This window comes from Alexandromys fortis, unplaced genomic scaffold, assembly GCF_014885135.2.
Source record: "Alexandromys fortis isolate MF-2015 unplaced genomic scaffold, M_Fortis_MF-2015_v1.1 scaffold_92, whole genome shotgun sequence".
NCBI lineage: Eukaryota > Metazoa > Chordata > Mammalia > Rodentia > Cricetidae > Alexandromys > Alexandromys fortis.
In genome coordinates, this window is record NW_026067972.1 from 6,207,851 (window position 1) to 6,219,961 (window position 12,111).

The following is a 12,111-nucleotide window of genomic DNA, read 5'->3' on the forward strand; positions in this document are numbered from 1 at the left end:
CAGGTGCGCACCCGCGCGTAGGCCGGGCGTGAAGAACGGGGGTCTTAGGGGTGGACGGTGGGCGTGGGGCCACCTCCGCCCTGGGCTGCACCGATCAAGCCCGCTGCCTGCCTGGCCTGCGTTCCACCCCGACTGCCCATTTTTAGGGTCTTCGGACCCCGACACCCTTAATCTCGGGGCTCGCTAACACCTGTCCTTTCGGGCGGCCGTGGTCGGCGGTGTAGGGAGCCTCTGGCCGCATCCCAGCCCTGCCCCGACCCCTCCTCACTCCATCCCGATTCCCCTAAGGGAAGTTCAGATTCCGGGGTTCCTGCCGCTGACCACCCCCTTACTTCTTTGTCCTAATGACCCTTTCCTAAGAGCAGCCTCCACCTGCAGGGGAGCCCCTCCCTCCGCCAGAGCCCACCCCTCGGCGAGATCCCGCCCCTCGGAGGCCGCTGTCCTTCAGGGGGACCTTTCCTGGGGATGACACTGCCACCTCCGTGTGTGCCCCGAGCCCCTCGGCGCTGCACCCCTCTTCTTTATGTTCCTCTCGCTAAGCGAGCCCTCTCCGGGGCTCTCCGCTCGCCACTGGGTCCCTCCTCTCAAGGTGACTCCTCCCCTCGCGATAGCCCAGCCCGCGGCCGTGTGACCCCTTCAGCAGGTGGCGCCCCGGGTCGCGGAGCAGCGACTGTGCCCCCTCAGGCCAGGGGAGGAGGTGCTGAGGCAGCCACAGCGGTTGGGCTCCTCGGCGTGCGCACGCCCAGTCTCGGGACGTGGCTTTCGCTGCGCCCCGCGTTTCCGGCTCGGCCACGGGCTCCTCCCCCTCAAGGTCGTCGGGGAACTAGCCAATCAGCGCCGGGGTTGCGTGACGTCACTGCATCCCGGCGGCGGTCTCCAGGCGTGCAGCCGTGGGTCTCCTGCCACCTCGCGGCGGCACGGAGCGCGGCGGTGGAGGCTGTGACGGTGCAAGGCGGGCTTGAGGGGTTAGTGCACCGTATAAGGGCAAGAATCGCGCAGGTTTGGAGAGAGAATAGAGTCATGTTCCAGAGACAGTGGGGTAGGTCGATGCTTGTTCAGTTTTCCGGGGACTTTGGTCTCAGCAAAAACATACTCTTCACATTACGTGAGAGTTAACTGAGAACCTGTTGGTGATCTTTTGGGTAGAGATTGGGTCCGGCTTTGAACTCATGAAGACTCCTCTTGTTCTGGGATTCCAAGTATGTGCTACCATGCCTGGAGGGAATTGGTTTTCTGTAGTTCGTGCAGGGTCTAGAGACACTCGGAATGTGTGTCTATAGAATAATCACCCCCTTCATAGGGAGCTTAACCGACACTGGATTCATGTTTGAGGTAATATTAATGTTGGTGACAGTAATCTCGGGCCGAAGAACTGGTTGTAGTGAGGGAGAATGTTTTGGAAGGAGGCCATGTGGTGGTTCCGTCTGCCGGGGCTAGAGACTGAACTAGGGCAGGACTAACAAGAGAATGTTAGCTAGTTTGGGAGGTGCGATAGCAAACCCCGTGGGGGAAACTGCTGCAGTCAGTGCTCCCTTAGGCTTCTAGCTCACTGGGTGATGGCACCCGTCTTTAAAAGTTGATGCTGATGCGGGTGGGAGGAAGATTATTGTCATCACACACACACACACCCACCCTTCTATCTCGCTGCTTGCAGATACCTTCTGTGCCTGTAAACGCTCCCAGGCCAATCTTGTTTCATCCATATGTCTGTCCCCTCTCCCACTTATTTGGTGCATATTTATGTCATTTTATCAATAAATATTTCAGTATATTACTGATAAAAATAAGGATTCTTCATTAAAACAAAATCATAGTGTCATTGTTGTGCCTTTAAAAACTAATGATAGGGCTGGCAAGATGTTCAGTGGTAGTGTTTGCTTCAAAAACCTTGTGACCCGAGTTTGATACCTGGATGTCAAGTGGAAGGAGAGAATCAACTCCACAGGCTTGTCCTCCGACCTCTACATGTGTCTTGACATGTGTGTGCTCTCACACCATACATGCATGCAATGGTAGAAATAAAATTAAAAACAATAGTAAAAGTCAGATAAATACTTACCCTAACCAGTAAATAGGAGGTAGAGGCAGGAGGATCATGAGTTTGAGGCCAGTTTAGGCTACAGAGCAGGAACTTATTTTAGAAATCAAGCCAAATCAAACCAAACAATGATTTTAATATTGAGGTTCTAGCTGTTCACTTTTTTCTTTATGTTGGATTTTCTAAATTGTCTATTTTAATCAAAATCTAAATGAGATCCTTACTTTGCTCCTGAAATAGCTCTTAATCTTTAAAAATCTCTTGTTTGTGCCAGGCGGTGGTGGCGCACGCCTTTAATCCCAGCACTCAGGAGGCAGAGGCAGGTGGATCTCTGTGAGTTCGAGACCAACCTGGTCTACAGAGCTAGTTCCAGGACAGGCTCCAAAGCCACAGAGAAACCCTGTCTCAAAAAACCAAAATAAATAAATAAATAAATAAATAATAAAATAAAATAAAATAAATAAAAATCTCTTGTTTGATTCTCCATCTTTTTTTGTTTTGTTTTGTTTTGTTTTTCGAGACAGGGTTTCTCTGTGATTCTCCATCTTTTTCCATTATTAGTTAACAATTTTATTATTTATGTGTATGTATGTTTTACCTGCATGCTTATCAGTGTGCAGTGTACATGCTGTACTCAAGGAGGCCAGAAGAGGGCACTGGATTCCCTGGAATTGTGGTGACAGATAGTTGTGAGCCCCATGTGGGTGCTGGGAACTGAACCCTGGTCCTCTGGAAGAACAGCCAGTGCTTGTAACTGTTGAGCCTTCTCTCCAGGCTATATTATTATTGTTGTTGTTGTTGTTGTTATTATTTTAAGAAGCTATAAGAATTGGAGCATAGTGGTGCACAGCTAGAATACCAGCACTCAGGACACAGAGGCAGGAGGATTTTGAGTTGGGGACTAACCTAGGCTGTATATTGAGATACTGCCTCAAAAAAAAAAAAAAAAGAAAGAAAGAGAAACTTTTCAGGCTGTTTATATATAACTGGGTAGCAGAGCGCATGCCTGGCTTGCTTGAGGCCCTGGGTTCGGCACTGGGGGTGGGAGAAACCCTTTCTCTAGTGATTAGTTGTATCCACTTGACTGAGTTGAGCAGCACCTATGTCAGTACAGCACTGCTTAGGGTGTGTCTGTGAAGGCATTTCCAGAGAGGATTTGGGGGACCACACACCTAGAATGTGGGTGACACCATCCTATAGTCTGGGGTCTGAGTGGGATCTGGGGACCTCACAGCACAGGTATCCTCTCCTGTCTTAGGAGTTTCATAGTTGACTGCCTCACTAGAGAGACAAAAGCCACGGAAACCCAGAGCCAGAATAAATCCTAGATGCGGGGGCTCTCTCAGGGCTTGACACTGGGACAGAAAACAAAACAAACAAAAAAATCTAACATGGTTTCCACGTTAACTCTTTTTTATCCAGAGATGCAATTCCCAGGAGAAGCTGGATAAATGTTTCCTTTTGCCAACTTTCAGATAGTGTTGGTGTCCTAGCCTCTTCAAGGGAGCCCGTGAAGATTCCCGTTTACACACCATGAGCTCATAATTGAACGCATGCCATGCACTCAGGTGTTAGCAGCTGAAGTAAATTTTGATGCTTGATTCATCTATTTTGTTTTGGTCATGGGGAACCTCCCCCATGATGTGGGAGTGTCATATATCAATCTGTTGATTTCATTGGCTAAGCAATAAAGAAACTCCTTGGCCCTGATAGGTTAAAACATAGGTGGGAGGAGTAAACAGAACAGGATGCTGGGAGGAAGAGGAAGTGAGCTCAGACTCAACAGCTCTACTCTTTGGAGCAGAGGCCCTGCTTCGCTCTCCTGGGCAGACGCAATGAACTCCAATGACCCAGGATGGACCTAGGCTAGAATCTTCCTGGTAAGTGCACCTTGGGGTGCTTACACACATTATTAGAAATGGGCTAGATTAATATGTGAGAATTAGCCTAGAAGAGGCTAGATAGAAATGGGCCAAGCAGTGTTTAAATGAATACAGTTTGTGTGTTGTTATTTCGGGCATAAGTTAGCAGGCAGCCAGGGTGCTGGGGACGCAGCCCCGCCGCACTTATTACTATACCCCAAGGTGATGCCAAAGTTCTTCTGACATACTATGGTGTGGATGTTGCCTTGACACACATGTCAAATTTAAACTGCTACTTAAACTGCTATTGAGAGGACAGACCCTTGGGAGATGATGGGGACGATTCGCTCTCAGGGGTACAACCCTCATGAGTGTACTGATGGAGTCACCTGACCGCTGCGTTCTCCACAGATGCATCCTGGGTTTCTCTGTCTCCTTTCCTGTTTCTTGCTCTCTGCATGTTATAGTGCAGTGTGAAGCCCCTTGCCTGATGCTGATACCATCTAGGAATTCCTGTCCTCCAGAGCCATGACCCAAACAGTGTCTTCTGTTGTTGATAAATGGTGTGGTCTGTCGTAGTTGATGACAGAAACAAAGCAAGGGACTACGATAACTCTCCGTCTTGCTATCTCCTTCCTTTCTCCCCCTCCTCTCCCTCCCTCCCCTCACATCATACCTCCCTTCCTGCCCCTTCTTTTTTTAAACGACTTGGTCCCTTATAGCCCATGCTAGCTTTGAACTTCCTATGTCATTGAAGCTAGCCTTGAATTCTTTTCTTTTTTAATTCTTCCATCCTGACTGCAGTTTTTCCCTCCTTAACCTCCCCTCTTCCCCAGACCCACCCCTCCCCCTTCCATTTTCCCTCAGAAAAGAGCAGGCCTTCCAGGGACATCAACAAGACACTGTATAACATGCTACAATAAGACCAGGCACAAACCATCACTTCAAGGCTGGACGAAGCAACCCAGTAGGAGGAAAAGGGTCCCTAAAGCAGGCAAAAGTCATAGAGAGCCCCTGTTCCCACTGTTGGGAATCCCACAAGAACATGGAGCTGCTCAGCAGTTAGCATGCATGCGGGGGACCTAGACCAGACCTCTGCAGGCTCCCTGATCTCTGTGAGCCCCCCCACCCGACCCGAGACCCAGTCAGTTGATTCTGTGGGCCATGTTCTCATGGTGTCCTTGTTCTCGGATTCCTCCATTCTTCCTCCCCTCCCCCACAGGCTCCCTGAGCTCTGACTAATCTGTGGCCGCTGGACTCTGCATCCGCTCCCATCAGTGTGGATGAAGTCTCTCTGGTCTCCTTGATGACGATGCTTCTAGGCTCTGGCCCCAGAACAATCTGCAGGCAGGACAAACAGTAGGTCGGAGGTTCTGTGGCAGGGTTGGTGTCCCAATCCTTGAGGCATTGCCTGGTTACAGAAGATGGCCAGTTCAGGCTCCGTGTTCCTCAGCCACCCTTAGTCCACTCTTGAAATCTGTTCTATTTCCCTTCCCAGGGAGATCCTTGTGTCGCCCTGAAGCCCTCATTCCTTAGACTCTCTAGGCCTGTGAACTGTAGCATGATTATTTTTCCTTTACAGCTGATGTTTACTTATAAGTAAGTACATATCATGTTTGTCATTCTGGGTCTGGGCTATCTAACTTAGGATGATTTTTTTTGTAGTTCCACCCATTAGCCTGCAAATTTCATGATGTCTTTGTTTTTAACAGCTAAGTAATACTCCATTGTATAAATGTACCACACTTTCTTTATCCATCCTTCCAATGAGGGGCATATAGGTTGTTTCAAGTTTCTGACTATTATGAATAAAGCTGCTTTGAACATAGTTGAGTAAGTGTCCTTGTGGTAGGATTAAATATCCTTTGCGTGTATGCCCAGGAGTGGTATAGCTAGGTCTTGAGGTAGATTGATTCTGGTTTTTTTTTTTTTTTTGTGCTACTTAAGCAGTCTTTAATGAAAACTCTCTGAGACGCTCCTACTCCTGCATCTTCTCCATCATTTCTTCCTTGTATTTGCCCTTCTCCTTTCCTACTTGTTGAGATTTGGCTTTCCTTTCCAGGATCTTCTTGTGGTCCTTGTCCAGCTTTAGCCTGGTGATCACCACCTTGCTGGGGTGGATGACCACACGGACAGTTTGCCATTAGCCTTTCTCGCTGCACCCGTTCAGTGTAGATGTGTGTTTCTTTCCGTACACTTGGACCACTTTGCCAATCTGCTGGCCTTTGTACTGCCCTCGGACAACCTGAATGGGCATAGATCGAACACTGTGCTTCTGTCTCAGCTCTTTGGAAAGGGGATGACATGATCTTCCTCCAAACGTGAGAAGGTGTACCGAAATGCCATCTACGGTTCTTGCTTCAGTCAGAAGTCACAACGGGATTGAACTTCATTTTGGTGGCTATGATCCAGTAATGGCCGCAAAAGGAAAGAGGAGGTAGATTGATTCTTAATTTTCTGAGAAATTGCCATATTGATTTCCAAAGTTAGCCTTGAACTCTCCTCCTGATTATCTCCTGTGTGTAGGTATTATTTTTTTACTCTTTGGGGCCTGCCACCCAGTGCCCAAATAAATAAATACATGGGAGCTTATTCTTTCTTATGAATGTCTGGCCTTAGCTGTGCTTGTTTTTTGCCTCGAAAAAACAAAACAAACAAAAAAATACAACACATCTTTTCATCATTAAAACATGTTCCACAGCATAAACAAATGTAACACATCTTAAAATAATATTCCACACCTGTGTGCTGAGATTATAGGTGAACATCACCAATTCCAGCATTTTGCTATTTTATGATATGTTTTATCTTAGAAAATGTTTGTCTTGTACCTATCTAGACTAGACTAGAGCTGGTATCAGCTATTTTTATAGTGATATTTCCCTTTGTCAAAAAAGGAATAGCATTTATACACAAAGATGAGTACTAGAAATAGATGGGTATTTGACATTAGGAAGGACAGGCAACTGAATCTAGTCAATAACAGACCCTTTCAAAACAACCTCTCCCGGCGTCTTTATTATGAAAATGCACACGGAACACCTGCGTATCCTTCGCCTAGATACGCGTGGTCTTGACACTCTGCTACATCACATCTGTCTGTAACATGATAGGAAAGCAATGTTAGATAATACAGTTTACAGTCTTATTGTAGGGCTGGAGAAGGCTCAGCGCTTAAAGGGCTGCCCTCACAGGCAGGTATATGGGAGTTTGTATCTCCATAATCCATGTAAAGCCCATGTGGGAATGGCAGCTGAACAGGGACCCATAGAGCAAGCTGAAAAGCAGGATTAACCATGTTGGCCAGCTCTGGATCTGACTGAGAGACCCCACTTCAGTGAATAAAGTGGAAGAATGATCCAGAATGATGGATGCTTCAGATCAGCCTCAGGCCTCTACATGCATGTGAACACCCCCCACATACTAGTGGGCCAGCACACATGTAAAACATACATACTCACGCACACCACACACACATGAAAATGGAAAAAGAAAAAAATATTATCATATCATTTGAAGTTAAATTGCTTGCCCCAAACCATGAAACGTGTTTAGCACTGTCTCCTGTGATGGTTGACGTCGACAGTCAACAGGTAGGGTCTGGAATCAGCTAGGAGGCAGGCCCCCGCCCCCACCCTGCAGAAGAGTCAGAATGAGTCTCTGTTCCTGACTTCCCCCATCATGCTGCAGGTGGAGAAGGGAAGGAAGACCGTGGTGACTGAAGAATGCAAGAATAAGAATATAGAAACGTAGATTCCAGAATTAAGAGTTTATAAATAAATAAATATAAAGTTGTAAGCCTAGGAAAATGAGAGCAGGCTGTCAACAACTTAAGGGGTAACTATTAACAGTGGGTTACTTTGCTTTACAATCCACAGCTGTCTGCAAGGCTGATGCGGCCCTCTGCAAACTGAGAGTCCCTCTGCAAACGGAGGGTCAGCTTTTAGATAACCCCCTGGCCACTCATGACCAGCAACTGATGTGAGCCGAGTTGACCTTTAAAGGATGGGATGTTCCTGACTTTTTGGTCGTGCATTGTCCCTTACCCTACCCTGCCACCAAAACTGGCCCTATCAGGGGAGCGTAGAGTTTTGGTAAACACCGTCAGAAAGTGCCAGAGAGAAATAATGGACTAAATACAAGCATGAGTTTAACTAAAAATCCCTGTTAATGGAAATTGTAAAAAAAAAAAAAAGAAAGAAAGAAAAAAAGAAAGAAAGAAAGAAAGAAAGAAAGAAATTTGTACCTGAGTTTTACCTTCAGATTGTAAAAATTCTTTTGTTCATGCCTAATGCTTGCTTCTTGCTATAAACAGCCCTTGGCCACAACCATACAAGTCCATTTCTGGCTGTGGTCACAGCTCGCTGATCAGCTTTTTGTGTCCCATGGAGATTTTGTTTTTTTTCTTTTCCCTGGAATAAAGTTTGCTCCGGGTTTATAAGACTTTGGTGGTCTGTCCCCCTTCTTTGTGGGATCCCAGTGGACCCAACAGTGACAACTGCTGATTCTCTTGATGGACTTGCTGCGCAAATTTTCAGATTTAGTGTGTCCTGTTTACCTTGGAGCCAACCCCCAAAACGCCGACTGAACATTTGATTTTTTTATACCTTGGGCTACAGAACTCATTTTGCCAGTATGATATTCAGTCTTCTATTGAAATAGGGACCTAAAAACTGAGACCTCAATTTTCTCCTCTGGGGAAAAAAGATTCATTACAAGGGGTAACTGAAGCCCCTCTTCAGATGAGGAGGGTAGCCTGAGGGTTTTTTCTGCTGCTCAGAGAAATAAAGCAGCGTTGCAATTGGACTCTCACCCAATCACAGAAACCTTTTCTTGTTCTTTGATTAGAACAGATTTAAGAGAATTGTGATTTGACAGATTGCTTGTTTATTGTTAATATTTATGCTAGAATTTTGGTATTGACCTGGTAATGTTTGTAATGGCTTTAGTTCACTGTGAGATATTAATGATTAGAAAAAGATTAAAAATTGTCTTTTGACATTACCAATGAGTTCCTGGGTTTGGCATGTTTAATAAGACAAATTTAGATACAGCTGGAAACTGTTAAGAAACACCCTACACCAATTGAAAAGGGCTTTCCCACCCCTGGTGATCCTCCACTCCTTTAGGAGATGCTGTATCCATAGGAACGTGTATAGCACAAAGCATCTGCTTGCCCATGATTATCTCGCTATTGGTGAACTCTATTGACAAAAAGTTGTCTCAAAGGCACAGGGCACCTAGAGTTGCTTTTTCCCTTAACCCTTTACTTACAGAGTTCACCAGTCAGAAATGGGTTAGCCAGGCGGTGGTGGCGCACGCCTTTAATCCAGCACTTGGGAAGCAGAGGCAGGCAGATCTCTGTGAGTTCGAGACCAGCCTGGTCTACAAGAGCTAGTTCTAGGGCAGGCTCCAAAACCACAGAGAAACCCTGTCTCAAAAAACCAAAAAAAAGAAAGAAAGAAAGAAAGAAAGAAAGAAAGAAAGAAAGAAAGAAAGAAAGAAAGAAAGGTGTAAGATCCTCCCCCCACCCCCGGCACCTAAGACATGGGCATGTATGATTGGAATGCGTATACTGAAGACAGGTAAGTCTGGAATACAGGAAAATGTTCACCTAAGGCAGACACAATCATCTGTCCTGTTGAGAAGTACAGGCTTTATTAAAATTAATAAAAATGGAGGGATATGTGGAGGCCTAAAAATGTGAGCTTATTTCCACCCTGTCTGAAGGTCAGAGAGTTTCAGCTTGCTCAAAGTTGCTGAAAACAAGTGTGGCTGCACACACCCTGGCCTAAGTTGTGGTTACTTGGTCTTTTTAAATTTAAGATGGCCCGTACAGATAGATCACTCCACCCTGACCAAAGGTCAGAGAATTCAAGCATACTTCTGCCCTTCCTTTGAATTAAGAGATTTGACCTAGAGAGTGGCTGCCTTCAGGATACCTGGTCTAGGGTAGGTTCACTGCCTAAACAACAGAATGCTTTTCTCATGAATTAATGACTTGATATCTCAAGTATGAAAGCAAGCAACTGTTCTAGTTGTCCTTTGTATCATGTGAAAGCAGTCTTTTGTCTTCTTCCCCTGATGTACTGGGGTATAAAAGTGCATGGGAAATTAAACGTGGGCAGTTTTCAGTGTTCACTGGAACTCCCTCCGGGTGCTATACTATGCTTCTGTTTTATTATTTTCACGCGCGTCTTCATTCTCTTTACTTCTTTTTCTAATCCCACGCCTCTACCCTGGTAAGTGGTACCCTTGTTGAAGCTAGTCCCCGACATAAGACAAGGTCTCTCTATGTAGCCCTGGCCGTCTTAGAACTTGCTAGATAGACTACATTGGCCTAGCACTCAGAGATCTTGAGTGCTGGGACTAAAGATGTGTGTCACCATGCTCGGCACAAACACTTGATTCCTCCTGTAGCCCCAACTTGCCTCTAAGTGTCACTACCTCAATATTTCTTACTAAATGCTCAGTGAGAAAGTTGGCTTATCCCTGAGCCCTTGTCTTATCCAGCCATCAGCAGATGCTACAGGAGGCACCTCTGGGATGTGTCTGTGGTATGAGTACTGCTACCTCGGACTCAGTGAACCACACCACATCCCTTGCCTGGACTCTGAAAGCAACTTCCTTTTCATGTTTCCATGTTAATGAATGCCTTCGTCTTTTTGTAACTTACTCTCTACAGCAGTGGTTTTCAATTCCTAATTCTGTGACCCTTTAATACAGTTCCTTTTGTTATACTGATCAACAACCATAAAAATATTTTTATTGTACTTCATAACTGTAATTTTGCTACTGTTTTGAATTGTAATGTGAATATTTGTGTTTTCCAGTGGTCTTAAGTGACCCCTGTGAAAGAGTTGTTCGGTCCTCAAAGGGGTTGTGACCCACAGAGAACCAAACCACTGCTCTACAAAGAGGGTTTTGTTTTGTGTGTTTGTTTTCACTTCTAGGAATTTCATCCAGGGCCAGGCAAGTACTTACCAGAACTACACCTGCTGCCCCCAGAATGTTCTTCTTAAAATATTAAGTCTGATTATTTTACCTGTGTGTGCAGAACCTGCACTCAAAATCCAGTTAAAAATTCTCTGTAGTCTTCTTTCCATTAACATTTACATGTTTGATTTTGAGTTTCTTGCCTAAGATCTCCAACATAAAGTGTGAAATGGTGGTAGGAGATAGTCGGCAGTCTTACCTGAGTAGCTGGGATTACAACCCTGCATCAATAATCCTGGCTGAGTAAGTAGTTCCCTCCACTCTGGACCACAGAGTTGCATCTGTGAGGGTCAAATCTGAACTCAACTAAGACCACCTCTCTTATGCCTTCTCCATGAGCCCAAGTTCCAAGTGAGTTGAACCCCACCCTGGGTATGACTGATGTGGGTATGACTAATGACAGCCACTAACCACATGGCTAGTGACAGTGACTGACCACATGTCTCAACCACGCCTGATGTATTTTTAACTACTTTACTCTTCAGCTCTGTACTTCCCCTCACCGTAACCAATGAGGTTAAATGTCAGTTACCCTAAGACCCTCTGACCAGGCTGTGAGCCACCTGGGGTTTCCCTTGTGGTTTTCCTTATGTAAACTCTAATCTGTAAATGCTCAAGCCTGCTTTCCTCCACCTGCTAGGCCAGAGTGCTGGACAGTGGACCAAGTTCAAGCTTGAAATCAATTAAACTCCTTTGTGTTTGCATCAGATACCGGCTCTGTGGTGGTCTTGTTTGGGGGTTTCCTGTCGCGGGTACATCAGTATCATTTTTGGAGTCTGACTCATATCACTGACCTGTTTAGTATGATGTATTATAACACACAGTATGAAAACGCCGTTCCCAAGAGAAGCTGGGATTTTGACAGCAGCACATCTACCTTGTCTCGTGTCATTGGAGGTAAGCACCTGAAATCCATGCTACTGTTCTCTTTTCTGTTTAAAACAGTTTTATTTTATCTATGGTATTTTTTTAAATAGCCCACCTATGCAGACCTTGAACTTGCTGTGTAGTTAAGGATGTTAAGGGTGATCGTACACTCCCAATTCTTTAGTCTCTATGTCTCTATTTCTTTCCCCTTCTTCTCCCTTTTTGTATTTTATTTATTTATTTATTTATTTATTTATTTATTTATTTATTTATTTATTGGTACAGGGTTTCTCTGTAGCTATGGAGCCTGTCCTGGAACTAGCTTTTGTAGACCAGCCTGACCTTGAA

The 12,111-nt window shown here is 45.5% G+C and overlaps 1 protein-coding gene across 2 annotated transcripts; it reads left to right on the top strand.

Annotated features, from left to right (window-relative positions):
- The first annotated feature begins 465 nt into the window (after positions 1-465).
- LOC126509862 (uncharacterized) lies at positions 466-9,268 on the top strand. 2 transcript variants are annotated; one of them, XR_007594267.1, is made up of 3 exons: positions 466-1,039; positions 6,185-6,337; positions 7,779-9,268. XR_007594267.1 is itself a non-coding variant. In XM_050156026.1 (2 exons), the coding sequence occupies exons 1-2, from the start codon at positions 466-468 to the stop codon at positions 6,223-6,225; spliced, it is 615 nt and encodes a 204-aa protein (XP_050011983.1). In that variant the 3' UTR covers positions 6,226-9,268. The 2 variants fall into 2 exon arrangements, 1 of the variants encoding a protein (XP_050011983.1); XM_050156026.1 differs by having other exon boundaries at positions 6,185-9,268.
- Positions 9,269-12,111: the final 2,843 nt, after the last annotated feature.

Bases quoted from the DNA above. Each gene is read 5' to 3' on its own strand.
- LOC126509862 (XM_050156026.1), top strand. From the start codon at position 466: ATGACACTGCCACCTCCGTGTGTGCCCCGAGCCCCTCGGCGCTGCACC. The intron at 1,040-6,184 runs GTAGGTCGATGC...CTTCTGTCTCAG, and splicing joins CATGTTCCAGAGACAGTGGG to CTCTTTGGAAAGGGGATGAC.